This window comes from Spermophilus citellus (genome assembly GCF_964194105.1).
Source record: "Spermophilus citellus genome assembly, chromosome: 18".
NCBI lineage: Eukaryota > Metazoa > Chordata > Mammalia > Rodentia > Sciuridae > Spermophilus > Spermophilus citellus.
In genome coordinates, this window is record NC_138200.1 from 34,397,801 (window position 1) to 34,416,224 (window position 18,424).

Sequence of the window (18,424 nt, forward strand, 5' to 3'; positions counted from 1 at the left end):
TTTCATCTATAGATGATCCAGCAACAACTAAAAAACATTTTAGAAAAAAAAGAATAATGTTTGACAGTCACTTAAAAAATAGAAGGGATGCCATTCAAGTAGAGGAAGGAGATTAGAGAGAGAGGTTAGGTGAGGGGAAAGATAAGTAATGGTAGCGCGCTCCCCTGGCATGCATGCGGCCAGGGTTCGATCCTCAGCACCACATACAAACAAAGATTTTGTGTCTGCCGAAAACTAAAAAATAAATATTAAAAAAAAAATTCTCTCTCTCTCTCTCTCTCTCTCTCTCTCTCTCTCTCTCTAAAAAAAAAAAAAGATAAGTAATGGTGAATGAAATTGATTCCATATTTGGCTTCTGTGAATTCTGCTGCTACTTGGGTATGCATGTATTTCTATAAAATGCTAATGTTAGTTCCTCTGGATAAGTACTGAGGAGTGATAGAGGTGGGTCATATAGTGGTTTCAAACCTAGTTGATAAACGTCCATACTGATTTACATAGTGGTTGAAGTAACTTACAGTCCCGCCAAGAGTATATAAGAATTTCTTTTTTCTTGCATACTTACCAGCATTTATTATTATTTGTACTGATGATTCAACATGGAGTGAGATGAAATCTTAATGTAGTTTCAGTTTGCATTTCCCAGATTACTAAAGATGTTGGACATTTTGTCATGTATTTTTTTGTTGGCTATTTATATATCTTCTCTGAAGAATTGCCTATTTCTTTCTTTTTTATTTGCCCATTTATGAATTGAGTTCTTAGGACTTTTTTTGTGTTTTTTGAATTTTTTTTATATATTCTGATTATTGATCCTCTCTTGGAACAGTAGCTGGCAAAAATTTTATCCCCTTCTATAGGCTCTCTTTTCATACACTTAATTGTTTCCTTTTTTATACAGAAGCTTTTTAACTTAGTGCCATCCCATTCTTCATGGAGAATCAGTTGCCTGAAGATAAAATACAGGGATTTATTTCTGGTACCTCTATTGTATTCTTTTGGTCTGTGTATCTCTTTTATGTCAACATCATGTTGTTTTGGTCACAGTGGCTTTGTAGTATATCTTGAAATCTCATATTGTGACATCTTCAGCTTTACTCTTTTTACTCATTATTGTTTTGGCTTTTGGGGGTCTTTTGTTTCCATGTAAATTTTAGGAATTTTTTTCTAGTTCTGTGAGGGAGGTCATTGTTATTTTGATGGAGAATGCATTGAATCTGAGGATTTTTTTGGGTAGCATGGCCATTTTAGTGATATTAATTCTGTCAATCCATGAACATGGGTGATCTTTCCATCTTTTTAGTATCTTTTTCAATTTCTCCAGCATTTTATAATTTTCATTTTAGAGATTTTTTTATACTCTTAGTTTTATTTCTAGATATTTTATTTTTTAAGTGGCTGTTGTAAATTAGAGTGTTTATTTCTTTGCAGGGTGTCATTATTAGTATATAGAAAAGCTACTGATTTTCATATACTGATTTTGTATCCTGCCACTTTACAGAGTCAAAGAGTCTTCTGATTAAATTTTTTAGGTTTCTCCATGTGTATAATAATATATGCAAACAGATAATTTTACTTCCTCCTCCTCCTGTTGTTGTTGTTGTTTTTGCCATACAGGTGATTTGACCTCATGCATGCCAGGCAAGCACTGTACCACTGAGCCACATCCCCAGACCAACTTTCTCCTTTTCCATTTATGTGCCTGTACTTCTTTCTCTTGCCTAATTGTTCTGGCTAAAATTTCTATTAGTACATTATGAGAATAGTGAGAATGTATACCCTTGTTTTGTTTTATTCCTGATCTTAGAGGAAATGTTTTTGGTTTTTCCTCATTCAATATGGTATGGGCTATGGGTTTGTAATATATACTTTTATTATGTTGAGGCATGATCCTTCAAGGCCTAATTTATTCAGAGCTTTTATTATGAAGAGATGTTGAATTTTATCAAAGGGTTTGTATTTGTTTATTGAGATGATCACATGACTTTTATCCATGGTTCTATTATGTGCTATATTGCATTTATTATTTGTGTAAGTGGAACCAACCATCTTCACATTCCTGGAATGAAGTCAACTTGATCATGTTGTATTATCTTTATAATGTGCCATTTAATTCAATTTGCAAGTATTTTCTTTAGGAATTTTATATATAAAATTTAAAAAGTTTTAAAAGTGTTTCACTTTGTTGTCAGGAACCTTATGCCATTTATATGGCTCTCCTTTCTAGCCATTTTTAAAGTCAGTTGTTTGGCCTGGAGATGTGACAAAGAAGTTACCAAAGAAGCATGAGGCTCTGGAGTCAATTCGCAGCACACCCCTCCAATTTCCCCCTCACACACACAAAAGTAAAAATAAAAAAGAAGGAAGGAAAGAAAGAAGAGGGAGGAAGTGAGGGGGAAAGGAAAGAAAAGAGATCCAAGTTTTAATGACTCATAACTGAAGTTTGCAAGTATTTAGGCCCTAATCATGGAGATGAACATTCATACTATTATTTGGATTATAGATCAATTCTTATTGGTAAAGATGTGAATGGGAACTGGGAAAGACAGGCACAGATTCTGGGGTTGAACAGTTGAGATTTTGAAAGTCCTTTATCATGTATATTTTAGCTTCCTGGTATGTTTTGAAAACATATTCCTATCACATGCTTTATTTATATATTTACTGCTGAGCCACAACTCCAGCGCCTGGTTAACATGAACCTTTAAGTTTGTTGTAAATAACTGATGATTGGTACACATTATTTAATATGTCAAGAAAGTTGGCTTCTCATGGCCTCATTTGGGAGACTTGTTTTTTCTACAGAGTTTTGATCTTACAGGGCAATATATATATATATATATAAATAAAATTTACATCCAAAATTTTAATGTCATCTGATTAGGATGATCTTATTTCATCTTTTAAAATATTTTCTCTGTCTTCTATATGTTCCCTTTATGAATTTTCATCTGTGCAAATAAATGACATTTGTGGAGTTCTGACTCTTCGAAAATGAAAATGAAGGGCAAGAAACTAAGCCTCTAAATTTACTGTGACCTTTGATTTAAATTTTTTTTGTTTTGTTTTGTTTATTTGTTTTGAGGTAATGGGATTGAGCCCTGGGCCTGGCAAGTGCTCTACCTCAGTCCTGTTTGTTTATATTTTGAGATAGGGTCTTGAAAGTTGCCCAAGGTTGCCCTTGAGTTTGTAACTCAATGCCCCAGGTTCCCGAGTAACTGGAGTTATAGGCATGTATCACCATACCCAGTGTAAGTGTTGCACTGTTAAGTATTTACTGATGTATTTTGAAGATGAAAATTTTGACATATTTCAAGTAATATTCTCTCTCTACTAGTCTCTGTGTGTTTGCCTTTCTCGTGTATTCTTATTACATTTTCATTTTCTCCCAATAGTTAATCAGATCTTTGCTGTCTAATAGATCTTGCTATCTTAATGTAGGTTACCTTATTATTTCCTTCTTTCTTGAGCAAAAATAATATGTTTTAAACATGTTGAACAGCAGAGCATTCTATGGCCAAATGATTCCCAAACCTACCACTGTTAGACTCGGACTAGTTTGGTGCTAAGGATTTGATTAAGTGGCCTCATGTGGAAATATGTAGTGAAAAACTTTTGCCACATGTAGGAATAGAGCCTTGCTCCACTAGCTGGCCTTTTTCTGAACTCAGCAAACTTTCATGTTTTCAAATAACATTTATAAATGTATCATTTTTTTAAATGTTATTTAAAAATCTTGTCCAAACATAATTGTATTTGATATTGTTGCAAGTACTGTTAGAGACCATTAATCATTTTCTATTATGTTTTTCCTGCTTTGATGGGAATTTTTTCCATTCAAATGAAAGAAAATTGAAATTAAATTAAAAACCTTTAAAAATACTGCTTATATATGTATGTTAATTTAACTTTCACTTGTGTTAAACAGTTTTTGAGTGGTCTGCTGATAACAAGGGAGTTTCCATGCTAAATATTTTCAATATAGTCATTTTTAAAAAGATCTTTTTAAAAAAATTATATATTTGTAGGGTAATTATCTTTGCTTTGTAAAATCTTTTTATATGAGTTTTTATCTGTTGTTTATATCAGTTCAGAGATCCTCTTGTTTGGTTATGTTATCTTGTTTTCATGGAAATGCCCAATGAAGCCCAATTAATTTGTTATACCCACTTAATTCCAGTTCTCACTAGACTTGTAGCTTTGATGATAATCATCTGCTCAGTGACCGAAAGGATAAAAAAAGTCCTATCCAGATGTAAACTTAATTATTTTAATTTGAAGGAATAAAAAACTGAGGATTAGAATTTATCAGTGGACTTTTCCTTCTATTTTACTGTATGATATTGACATTTGTACCTAAATCTAGACTAAATTTAAGCCTTTCGTTTTTATGCTATATTTGAAATGTTTCTTGACTATTTCTTCCTTTGGCATCCCTGCAATTATTGTCTTAAATCAGTGCCAAAAATGATTATATTGACCAAAATTGGAATCTTGTGCCTAGGGCTCAGATCCTTTCTGAGAATCCTTTACTAGTGCAGACTTAATCTTTCTAAAGTTTGTATTATATGACATCCCATTGGCTCTCCATTATCTAAAGGATAAAATGCACACCTAAAATCTTGTTGAGAGCCACAGTTAAATCGGAATGACTAGCATTTTGCCAGAGGGAATGGTTTAAAGGTGACACTGCTCCGTGAATAGGGCAGCTCTGGGATTAGGGCAGATTCTGCTGGGAATCACATTCTTGCAGTTTTATATTGCATAAAAAACTAATAGTCCATAAAAATATGGCAGAGTTAAGCTACACACAGAAGAGACATGAAACATTTAAGCCAAACTAGATCCTCTGAATAGTGTATTATGTGATGAATTAGAACTTAAAGAATGTCTATTTTAGTATTCTAGTTCTCTAATTTTAAATGTATGTATAAAAAGTGAATTAATTTACATTTTAATATCTGCATTATACAATGTGTAATGGTCACAGCAGACTAGTTACATTTCTCTCTTTAAACTTATTTATTTAATAATTTTAAAAATTTTTAATTGAGACATTAAAACATAAAAATTTTGCATATTCTCAGTACCATGTGATGTTTCAGTCATTCTGCACTTCTTAATGAGAGACTTGATTTCACTTGCCAAAATCTTGACTTTGCTTTGTGTCTTCCTTTTCTGTTGACTGTTGGCTGTAGCTAGATTTAGAGGATGTTAGTAACTTGTTAGTGAAATTAAGGTTAGCTCTGAATAATCATTCTTCAGAAATCATTTTGGTTATAAATTTTGCTTGAAGATCTGTTAGTATCATCCCTGTGTAGTACAGGGTCATATTTTAGTGGAACTTTCCTCCCTCTTTCATGCTTCTGTGAGTGTTAGACAAAGTGCTTATAGCTCCTATACTAACCCAGGCTGCTTTAATATCACATTTATTCCACTTAATTATCTTTTTCTCTTTCTTAAAAATTACCAGTTATTTGATTTGCTAATTTAAGAATCATTATGTGGGCCATCCATCCTTGCACTGAACAAAAAGAATCTGATGTTAACTTGACAAAGCTAATTAATCAAAGAGTTCTTGATTTCCAATTTTGTGCCCCATCTTGTCCTGAGTGTGAGAGATGACAGAGTATAAGGTGGGGAAGGAAGGACAGTTAGTATTTGATATGCATGCTCTTTTAAATAAATGTTTTACTTAAAATATTTTAACTTTCACACCTACCCCATGAGGTTATATAATTTCCCCCTACTTTTCAGTTGAGAAGTCCTCGCTTACGTAGAGCCAAGGTCCTGAAAGTTACTAAATGATTTGGCTGTGATTGTAGCCCAGTTTTTTTTTTTTTTTTCTTTTCAAAACTCAAAATGTTCTTTCCATAGCCTGGTAGGTATTAAGACAATCTTCCTCAAGGAATTTGTGATTGAAATTTACTTGATTGAAACTTAGAATAATCTTATTCACCTAAAAGTGAAAATTGGCTTGTAAAATATGTGACTTTGGTTCTGTAGAAGAAAGCTTGAAATAGCTAATGATTGTGTGGTAAGTGGGTTTTTGAAAAAGGCAGTTCCTTATAATAGACCTTCAGCACAGCATTGGAACAAATTGTTAAAGACTAAAGGTTAAATAGAAGTAGAGTCTAGGAAAGATGAATGCCATCTCTTCCCTGCTTTGTTTGGTCTGTGTTCTACTTCACTGTATTTCGAGGTGAGGAAAATTAACTAGCTATTAGTTACCTATAGTTTGGATCTGGAATTTCCCTCAAAGGCCCATGTATTAAAAGGCTTGGTCACCAGCCTGTGGTGCTGTTGGGAGATATAACCTTTGGTAGGTTGAACCTAGTGGAAGGAAGTTGGGTCATTAGGAAACTGCCCTTGAAGAGGATGTTAGGACACTGATATCTTCCTCAGTCTTTGCTTCCTGCCCATCAGGAGGTGAACAGGCCTCCTTAGTTATATGCCCCCTCCATTATGTCCTGTGCCAGCACAGGCCCAAAGCAACAGGGTCAATTGTACCTTGATTGAAAGCCAAAATAAACCTTTCCTTCTTTTAAACTGATTGATTATGTCAGGCTTTTAATACAGCAACAGAAACTTGATTGATAAACCTACAAACTTTTTACTGTCTTTCAGAAGTATTTCTACTTTTATTTTGTTTATGAACATTTTAATTTATGGCCAGTTTATTATACAGTACAAGTGAACCTAAACTATTTTGCTAATTCATAGCTTATAGTGTTTTTTCTAAATATTAGTATTCAAGGCTTCCTCTTATCATATCTACTCTATAATATATCAGGACAATTTTTAATTAGTAGTAATACCATTCATATTTAATGCACTGTTGAATTTTGCCAAGACAAGAATATAGAATAGGCATCATCAAAGTATAAATGATAAATGGAAATGGTTCAAGTCCATTTTTTTGAAGTGCCAAATGACTTGAAAGTGTTATTTCTGTGGAATAAAATAGGACACAGCAAAATGCCTTCATCACAGTTTTATCACTACGATAACAGAAGACATAATAAAATTAAATAGTTCTTATAAAGATTGAGGATGCTTTATAGTAAAGTTCTTTTCCTTTCCATGTAATTCAGTTAATAGTGAACTAAGACTATCATTTAAGTCTTAGAAGTTTGGAATTTAAATTATTCACCTATAAGTATGAAATAATGACCTTTAGTTTCTCTTGCAAAATCTTATATGTGCAGATTTCATTATTCTTTATAAAGCAATCCACTTATAAGGCTACATGTGTATATTCTAGTGATGGTGCCATTGTTCAAATCATTTTTTAATCATCTCCTTTTGTGATTTCACTCATATCCCTTTTTATAAGCAATAGAAAAACAGAATAGGATAGATGAATAGAAGAGAATAAGTTGAATTTATTGTCACAGTTTACTTATTAATGAGAGTCTTACTTCTTCTGCCTTGACTAATCAGCTTATTCATTGCAGCTGATTCTTAGAAACTTTTGGCAATGTTCAGACATTAGAGGATGGTAATTTCATTTGTTCAATAAATATTTGTTAAGCACTCACTGTGTGCCAGCCCCTTTTGGCACCAGGGTTAATACAATAAATAAAACAATCATGATTGAGAACATTAAATAACTTTTTATACTTCTGAATGCATTTTTTTCCTCAAAAGGAGTTCTAAAAACTTTTGGAAGATTAAAGTTGTTGGAATATGACTTTGACCTCACAGAAATCATGCAAAATCATAATACATTATGGGGAGGTACTCTATTGGACTATAAATAAGAGAAGAAAATGAAATAGCTAATTGAGTGATTGGTATTCATAAGGTCAACACGTGAAACATCAACTGGATTTAATATCCTTAAATAGATTTTATGGGCCATGCTCCTTCTCTAAAGGTCACTGTAAGAACTTAATACCTTTTTATTAAAAATAAAATGGGAATGGTGGAACGGCCTTTTCACATCTTATTTGGATAAGTTGAATTGGCAAATTTTACTTCCTTTTTATAAAATTGTGTTATTCATATTTGTCAGTTCATACTTTATGTTTAAAATGTTTCTTACCCAGCTTATTGTCTTCCATAGAGAACATACAATAAAATCTTGAAGGCTCAAATTAACTCTAATAATAGAGTCATTAAGTAAGTAGAAGAAGGTATGTGAGTATATACACATATACATATTTTGGAGCAGTCTGCTGTTTAAGGCAGAAAATGAAAGCATGAATTAAGGACTCTTAACTCTTCTCAGTAAAGCATTTTTTTTTTTTTGTGATGCTTTATAGTATAAGGAAAGAAACACTCCAACAGTTCTCTTTAGAGAGCCCTGTGTTCAAATTTAGACTGCCATTTATTAACTTCTGTGTGCCTCAAGCTAATAACAATCTCAGAGCTTGGTAAGAATTTTGAAATGGGATCATGTGTATAAAATATCTTGTATAATATATGGTGGATAGGCATGAGATTTCCCATTTTTAAAAATTACTCAAGTATTGATAAATATCTTATTATATAATATTTAAATATAAATATATGGAGTAAAAATCCCACTCTTCTTAAATAACATTTTCTACAGAAATTGCGCAAAATCATAATACATTATGGGGAGGTACTCTACTGGACTATAAATAAGAGAAAAAAATGAAATAGCTAATTGAGTGATTGATATTCATAAGATCAATATGTGAAACATCATGGGAATGGTGGAATGGCCTTTTCACATCTTATTTGGATAAGTTGAATTGGCAAATTTTACTTCCTTTTTATAAAATTGTGTTATTCATATTTGCCAGTTCATACTTTATGTTTAAAATGTTTCTTACCCAGCTTATTCTCTTCTATAGACAACATGCAATTGAAATCTTGAAGGCTCAAATTAACTCTAGTGGATTTAATATCCTTAAATAGATTTTAGTGATAATCATTTTTAACAATTTTTTGTGTATCCTTCTGGGCTGTTGAATGTACTTAGTTATCTGTGCATTTGCAAACATTATACAGAGTTATTATTGCTTAGTTTTGCAACACATGGGGCCAAGCTGTACATATCTTACTCTATAATATTATACATTTTCAGTTTTTTGATCTTTCATGATATTACATATACATCTATTTCATTCCTTTAGCCATTTTATGGTACTTCATTGAAGAGAGAAGTATAATGATTTATTATTCCCCTATTGAAGAAAAGCTCTTTATTGTTTTAAATTTCTGTGCATGGTGGAATTAAATAGAAAAGAAAATGAGTTTAAGCTTTTTTTCTCAAGTCATCTGTAGTATATTGAAATTATTTAACTCTAAAAGTTAACATGCTTTCATTGTAAAGTAAATAAGATGAGTTTTCTAATTTGTCTAATTGTAGAAATCTTGCTGAGGAGATGTACTTCATCATTAAATCAGAGATGTCAGTGGAGAAGTAGGAGGACAGGACGTAACTTCTGAGAATAAATTTATAAACAGGATATCAAGTTCTCGTAGTGTATTTTTGTTAGCTTCTCTCCTTTTCCCTCTTTCCTACCAAAGGTTTAAGGTCACCTACAGTGTTACTGAATACACATGTTATTAATCAGCTTCCAATGCAGCATGCAGATAACACACTAAGCTAATAGTGAAAATCAAATGTATTGTGAGAAGAGCTGTCATTAAGGTATTTACTAAAAGTTTTTAGAATACAGATGATTGTGGGATTTCAAGAAGACCTCCCCATAATCATGTAACTCTCTCAATTTAATAAATATTCCTTCTGAACTTAATATGTGCCAGCATTAGGGATACAAATTTGAGGATGTAGTAATTTGTTCCTTCTCTTGCAATGTTCTTCTAGTTTATATCAGTGGAAGAACAAAGGAGAATTTTAAAATGAACTGCTCCTCTGAAGTTAGTGAAATAATTTAAATTTCAAAGTTGCTTGAAAATACATAATATTTAGATATATCGGATAAACAATTATTGCAATTATTGTTCTTTGCGAACCCTTGCTATCTTCGAGGCTCAAAAATTAGCATTTTAATAATTTATTGATAAGCTAAGATATGGTTTGTATATATACTATATTTTTATGTTTATATGTCAAGCTTTGTTTCTTTTGCTTTTCATGCCTACTCTTGTCTATACCCATACCTACTTTGTCTATACCCTTCCTTTCCTCTTTACCGTTCTTTATTCATATGTGAGTACACGGAATATATAATTCCATGAAATTATGGGACTATTTAATCCTGTGCAGTAGGCATACTCCCATTAGGTAATGGAGAAGAGTCTAAAGTTGGAATCATTAGAATTGGTGAATTTCAACTTACTCTGTTCTCAAAGCTAGATAATCTTTAATAAAACACATATAGGAGATTCTGGTTGATTTTTTTTTCTTTGAGCTCATATCCTTCTACATTCAAAAAGTTTGTATATTTTTCTGCTAGAACCCAAGACCCAAACAAATGTGAAAACATATTGTTGGTATTTTAATTTCAAATGGCAGTGTCCAATATTGAGCCCTACAGGGGAACTGAATTTTCTTGTCATTTATATTTTAAAATATTCTAACTCTCTACCTTCTTCTATTTTTACTCAAAACCTTAGCCTGCCTTTCCCCTATAAACCTTAGTATCCTTGACACATATATGATCCAGAATCTTATGAATATGTATAAATTAATTGAATGAATAAGTAAAATGATATTTGTCTTTTTACTATATATGGAGAAACAATAAAGCTACTCCAAGGATCATAAAACTCTTGATGAATAAACATTTTTGAATGTGTTAAACAGCTTTGAATCATATAATAGAAAGTATGATGCCAAAATAATAGACTATTGCTTTCATAGTAGTTTGCTCAACAGTTTTCTTTTAGAAGATTTCTTCTTAAAAAATCTTTTTTTATCTTTTAATATTTATTGTTTGAATTACCAGTGCAATTTGTGACTTCTGAAGAACTACTTCATAATTCTTAGCAACCTTCTTTGTGTTTCATAGTACAGATTCACAAAGTTTATGCTTTTTTTAGTTTATACTCTTCCTTAATGTTCTTAGGGGGTCATAGAAATGTCTTAGGAAAGAACTTCTTTAATCTGCTTGTTAGTAAATAACTCTTCCCTACTTCAAAATAAAGCTGTAATACTTCTCTGCAACTTCTGCCTATTGTTTTTTTCCAATTTCTCTCTTATATCTCCTTGATAATAGTGTGTTGTTAAATGAATATTATACAGGTTATATTATTCTAATACAAAGGCAGTTAATAGGTAAAAAATCATATTGAAATGTTGAAATTCATTTTTAAAACTTGTTAATTAATAAGTTTTTTTTACTTTGTTCTGTTTGAATATAGACATAATTAAAGTAGAAAAAGAATAGCAATGAAATGTACACATAAAATATTTATTTCATTTTAAACCTAGATCATTTATTATAATTTCCTGTGGGTTTTTATTTTTTAAATTTTTGTTGGCAGTGCAGTGCTTTCTTCTTCATGTTTTTATTTGTATTGAAACTTCCTAGATGTTGAATTCTTATATACAATTGATACCATTAATTACTTATTATTTGATAACAGATTTTTGGTGATGTTCACTGTAAGTGGCATGGAACATCTTTGCTTAATTTCATGTAGTTACTGAAGAAGCAGTACAGTGGTGATCACTAAAATGTTAACATCTATTTAACCAAACTATTCTTTTTTAAAAGAGAGAGAGAGAGAGAGAGAGAGAGAGAGAGAGAGAGAGAGAGAGAGAGAATTTTAATATTTATTTTTTAGTTTTTGGCGGACACAACATCTTTGTATGTGATGCTGAGGATCGAACCCGGACCGCACGCATGCCAGGCTACCGCTTGAGCCACATCCCCAGCCCTAACCAAGCTATTCTTAACTCAGCATGGTCGTTCTTTGAATATTAGGGAGATGTAAAGATAATCGTAATTTTCAGTGAATCGGATGATTTTAATTTTATACTTTCTGCTCTACTTTGTACATCCCCCTCCCACCCACCTCCTTTTTTTTTTCCTGAGTGGTGGGGATTAAACCAAGGCCTAGTACATGCTAGGCAGTTACCTTATCACCGAATTATATCTCTAGCCCTCTTACCTCTTACTGAATAGGTATTTTTCTTGAGAAGTATGATTTTCTATTTGTTTGTTATTGTTATCTATTTAAAAAAATCCATTGGTAATTTTTTTTTCTTTAGGAAAATTAGATGACAGAATCATTGTAGTTCTACTGAACATGTCCTTGCCGCTCTTTCCAATATTAGGATGTTAGAATCCTTCATCTTGAGTCCTTATTTGGGAACTTATTTTTGGTTAATGGGAAAATAGGATTGTATTTTATTCAAGATGTTCAATCATCACACTTCCTTGGACGAAGTACATTTGTCATGTACTTTCCCTCTACAAATTTAGCATGATGGTCCTGGCTCTGAGCAAGGGAGCAGCAGTTCTCTTTCCTAATGTTGTCTAGAACTTCTTAATCTAAACTGATTAGAAAGCAGGAGACAAAGTTGGTTTTCTGACTTCCCTCACCCTACAGATAAGAAGTCAGTTAAAAAAAAAAAGTCATGACATCACACTGTCCCTACCCTGACCATTCATCTGCCCCTCTTCCTTATTCTCATCATCATAGCTTCCATTGGCTCTTCATTCTTTCTCTGGAGAGCTGCTGACTATCTTTCTTAAAAAGAGATCTGGTGATTTCCCATACTTAGAGCATGGTTTCAGATAGTGTTTCTCGGAACGCTAGAAAGCTCTTGAACATCTCCTCAACTTAGATATTTGTCATCTAAATGAGACTTTATTCAATAAAGGGTATGTATGGATGGTGGGGGAAGAGATTGAAAAGTACTTGACAGACTGGTTTAATATACATTCAAACTCCTTCAAAGCTAATTTCTTATTTCCTCTTCCTTCCAAGTGACTTCCCAATAATAATACAATACTGTCCAGCCATACTGGAATGCTTACCTTGTTAGAAGAGGTCATGCCCTATAGTGGTAGCATGAGGAGAAGCTCTTGCCATAATACATGCTGTCAAGAGATGATTGCTGTCATGTACAACTGTTGTTCACTCTTCCCATCATAGTTACCTCTTCACTCTCTCTCTTCATATTTAAGAAACTTACATTAACCATCACCTTCTTTGTGAATATCAAATGGGATAAAATTTCTCTAGTTTATTTTTGGAAGTATTTCTGAAACTGTGACTTAACAAGATATGCTCAAGAACCCATGGGAACTGAGAGCCAAGAATCTAGAAATCAAATTTTATCAGCTTTAAAATATTTTAGTCTTGGGCTGGGATCGTGGCTCAGTGGTAGAGTGCTTGCCTAGCAAGGGCATTGTGTTGTGTCCATCTGCACCTAAAAAAAAATAAATATTTAAAAAATATTTTACTCCATTTAGTCTTAGATGTAATAGCACTAGTAACAAATATTTTTTCAATCTAAAAGCATGATATAAAATTAAAACTATCATTCAAATTCAATTCACCTATGGTGGTAATGCAGATTGATTTTAATTTTGATTATTTGATTTCATATGAACATGTATTATCCATAATCCATATTATTTACCTAACTATAATGAAAGTATATATTCAATTTGATGACTGTATTTTTCATATGTAAGGCAAAATACTATGTCTGCTAATAGAGATTTAAAATAAAAACAATAGTGTTATTCACTCACAATCCTTCTCTCCTGCAAAAGTGTCCCCTTTAAATTTTTTTTTTTTTGAGAGAGAGAGAGAGAGAGAGAATTTTTTTAATATTTATTTTTTAGTTTTAGGAGGACACAACATCTTTATTTTATTTGTATGTGGTGCTGAGGATCGAACCCAGTGCCTCGCGCATACCAGGCGAGCGCGCTACGGCTTGAGCCACATCCTCAGTCCCCTTTTAATTTTTTATACACACATAATTTATAATTTGTGATTATTTTGTACCTGATATTACTTTTTTCCTCAGTGGATTAGCTTTACTGGAGTGTATAGTCTTCCAGAGCTTAGTACTTTACTAGCTAGTAGTTGCTCTGTTATTCCTTTCAAACTCCAGGCTGCTCATACACTCATACCTACCTTGAGCTGACTGGATACAAGAAGGCAACATACCTGGGCCCTTGGTTCCTGTGTAAGAGGAGGCAAGGGGTCCTGATAATCTCCTATGTTGTTATGTCTTTCCATTCTTTACTATAGAGACATTCTGGTTAGTGCCATTAGAAAATGTCTTCACTCAGAGAAATCATTTCCTCTTCCTTGTTTTTATCTATAAAATCATCTGTTTTTATCTATAAATCATCTTTTTTCAACAGAAGATAATGGGATTGTCGCTTGAATGTATAGGTTCTTTCTTTACTTCCTTCATTATGTGGACTGTTTGCCTAAAGTTAAGGGATTCCTAATAATCTGTCTTTAAACAACAATTTTATGAACATAAATGTTTTAATTTTCTTTAACATCAGAATTTTAACACATGTTGACATCATTTGTTTCCCTGTCTCCCCAGGTAAATTATAAAATATTTTTTCTGCTGTGTTATCATACTATATGGTATGCATTATCTGAACCCAGAGGTGATTTAATTGTGACCTTGAGATGGTGATGATTTCTGAGTGCTTTTATCCAGAATGGAGGTAGTGCTTATCTGATGGTTGAAGGTTCAGATATCTTTCTTTCAGTCAGCAGTTGAGAAAGTACACTAGTCAAGTGAACAATTTTCTGTACCCATTTTGTGGCAAATTATTCATGATTATTGTGTATTCTGTAGCTTTTGAGTAGTATGTTCTGCTAATGCCTTAAAGTAGTTTTCATGGCTGAGAGGTAGAAAGTAGATCTCTGCTTAAAGTCCAGATAATAAGGTGAGACTATTATGTATGTGGGAGAAAGTGGAGGCTTAAGAATTTCATTATGAAATTATGGAGTGCATGAGACTTTAGAACATTTTTCTTGAGGTTCTTGGTGTATGATCATTTGACAGAAAATTTCCTGGTGAAACATTGGCATAAGGAATCAGGTTTGGATTTAAAGGTATATAATTAGATGTATTTCTCAATAATGAGAAATTATTGAGCTAGTGGCTATTGCATGAGTATTTGTGATATTTGAGCTGTTAGCACCAGTATACACATCAGATAGTTGGGTCAATGAGGGTGAGAGTGTCCTGTGATATTTAGAATGCTTGTTTTTCTCTTCTTCTCTTACCAAAAGTTTTACCAGTAGTATGAGATGGTAGTTCATGAATAAAAATGAAAATTATTTGTTTATAACTTTTGTTTATATGAGTGAAAATGACCTAATTTGATAGGTTTTCATTTTTCTTCTAGGCTCAGTTTATGAACCTCTGAAAAGCATTAATCTTCCAAGACCTGATAATGAAACTCTGTGGGATAAATTGGATCATTATTACAGAATTGGTGAGCAAACCTGAGGGAAACATGGTAGCTGTGATTAGTATTCACTGTACCCTAGTTAGATTGTGTATATTATGTGAATGATGGTGTTCTATAATTTGGATATTGGATCATTTCAAGTTCTTAGACAGCAATGCAGTCTAGTTGCACATCTATACAGGAATTATAAAAGGAATCATTCAGATTGTACCTGGCCCTTGAATAAGTTTACAACTGTTAGCAGTATCTTCTGTGGTTTTTAATCTTCCTAAGCATAACCAGATTTGAAAATTTGAGTGTTTTTTGAGAATACATTAATATTTCATATAAGCATTAACTTACTTACTTACCTATACAAGGTACTCAGATAATCCTAAATTCTTTGTATCCATTTCTAATTCACTGAGATACAAGAGGTAATCTCAGTTACTATAATGGCAGATAATATAAAATTTGGTTACTCCAGAGATATGAAATTTTTTTCTTCCATTTCAACCTTATGTAGACTTTATTTCCACTTATTTTTGGTAAAGATGGGATGCATTCTTATTTTGACTTTTTTTGTTATCTTTGTAGCATTACCTGGCTAAAGAGAACTAATAATATTTTAAAAGGAAACAAATTATTTAGCGTTTGAGAACCAATAATTTATTTTGTGAAAATAATAAATAAATTAGTACTCTTAAAGAAATTTTCATAATAAGATCAGTTTAGTTTTAGAAAAACAAATTTCAATTCTTAAGTCCCTGTGAAAGACTAGAGTATTTCAGATGTTTGAAAAAAACTATCTTTTTTTTTTTTTTTTTTTTTTTTGAGTACCAAGGATTGAACTCAGGGGCACTCAACCACTAAGCCACATCCCCAGCCCTATTTTGTATTTTATTTAGAGAGAGGATCTCAATGAGTTGCTTAGCACGTTGCTATTACTGAGGCTCGCTTTGAACTCGTGATCCTCCTGAACTGCTGGGATTATAGGCATGCTCCACCATTCTTCACTGAAAAAAAACTATTTTAAAAAGGTAGTCAACATGTGTCAATTTAGATTATATTAATGTGTTTATGAAAAAGCATTATTCATATTTTTATAGTTAGGAGTAAAGTTGTTCTTAAGAAATATAATTTTAGTGTCTTTGCTTTCCTATTTTAGAACTCTTATAAAAGATTTAATTTCAGGCTTGTTTTATTTAAGTAAAATGTTCACAAAGAGTTATTTACTTGCTGCTATCTTCATGCTATTTAAATATTGGATTCAGTTTTGAAAGTCAAACGTGTCTCTAATTTGTAGCATATAAAAAGTAACTTTACTTATTATATTAGTAATTAGTCATTACACATTAGTCATCAATGAAATCTGAGTGAAAAATGACTGAATTTGATGGGTTTAATAACATAAAATATATGTCTTATTTCATTATATTAGTCATCAATGAAGTTTCATTGATGATTAGTGTGTAATGACTAATTAGTAACATAATATAAAATATATAATAAAATATATAATATATAATGACTAATTAGTAATATATTTTATGTTATTAGTAATATATGAGATATAATTTATAATATAATAATATATAATATATTATATATTTTGTTATATTAGTAAGTAGTCATTAATTAGTAATTAAAATATAAAATTCTGTGTTTCATGAAGACTAATGCTCTGTGGTCTTTTCTCATACTTCTTAAATTACTGATAATTTACTGAAAGTAATCAAATTGGCTTTGAGATTTAGCCATGCATGATATTCTTTGATGTACATTTAAACTGATTTAAAAAAAATATTGTTTAGTTTTTTGTCATTGATTTTTTTTCTATGCCTGTCTTAATATGACATGTATTATGTATTAACATTAACTAAGGTATGTTAAAGGCTTTTTAAGTTGACTCGGCTGAGTCCTTTTCTCAAAACTATAAGGACCCCTTCATATAGTGTGAATTACCACATGGCTAGAATGCCATGAAGTAATTTCAGTATCTTCAAAATTTTGATACTCTAACTAAATTTAGTAGCAACAAAACCTTCAGAAATGGTGTAAGGAAACCAAAAAGGATTAAGACATTTAGCCCAAGGAAAATGGTTGACTGTATAATTCATCCTTTGCCTTATCTTCCATTCTAGTCAAGTCAACATTGCTGTTATATCAAAGTCCAACCACAGGTCTCTTTCCATCTAAAACCTGTGGTGGTGATCAGAAGGCCAAGATCCAGGACAGTCTCTACTGTGCTGCTGGTGCCTGGGCTTTGGCTCTAGCATACAGGTGAGCTGGCGTGTGGTCTTCTAAAAAGACAAGCTGATAGAGTTTTGTGGGACCAAAACAATTGAGTGGCTGCTCTCTTTCTGCTCTGTTGCTGATTCACTCTGTGACTTCTTGTTGCTCAAGTCCCTTCCTATAAACCCTTTTAATTTATGCAGGCTTATACAAGACCAGTTAAAATATTGTAAGATCAAACATTTTTTAATTTTAGGTTTCTCAGTCTTCATTAGTCTTTGGCAGAATGAACTACCTACCCATTCTCATTGTCTTGATTTGTTTCAGTGATAGAAGGAATTGATGGTGATGGAACCCCATAGTAGTTAATAGATTTGTTTTAATTACACAATTAGTTAATGATAACACCAGAACCAGGACTCTTTTTTTCTTCTTCTTTTTCCAGTTTAGTGTTTTTCCCACCACACTTCATTTAGGTTGTTAAATCTGGCTGTAAGTCAATTGTAAGTTGAATGATGATTTTATAAAGTAAAAATATATCATTTCACAATACAGAATTTTTTTCTTACTTTATTTTATTGTAAGCACCAAGTGTGGATGACATAGTCAGTAGTACATTTTAACTATTATTAAAGTTATTAAGTTTCTGAATGTAAATTTTCTGAAAGTGACCTACATATTTCTGAAAATTGTAGCATCTACATGAACATGGTTCCTCTGTCATAAATCATTGATATGTTGAATTTTTAAAAGAAGATCAAATATCAAGATAGTATGAAGTAGTTTTTATTAGCACACTTGCATGTGCTATGGTAGTAACACTAAAAATATTTCCTAACATATTCTGTATAAATACAGTT

General features: G+C 32.0%; 1 protein-coding gene across 2 annotated transcripts in view; it reads left to right on the top strand.

Moving 5' to 3' along the window:
- The window catches only part of PHKB (phosphorylase kinase regulatory subunit beta), a 223,515-nt gene that overhangs the window by 9,717 nt on the left and 195,374 nt on the right, over nt 1-18,424 (top strand). For both annotated transcript variants that reach the window (XM_081273845.1, XM_081273844.1), the window contains exons 2-3: nt 15,285-15,374; nt 17,474-17,612. In XM_081273845.1, coding sequence (XP_081129971.1) covers nt 15,285-15,374; nt 17,474-17,612 — 229 coding nt within the window. The remainder of the gene's footprint in view (nt 1-15,284; nt 15,375-17,473; nt 17,613-18,424) is intronic.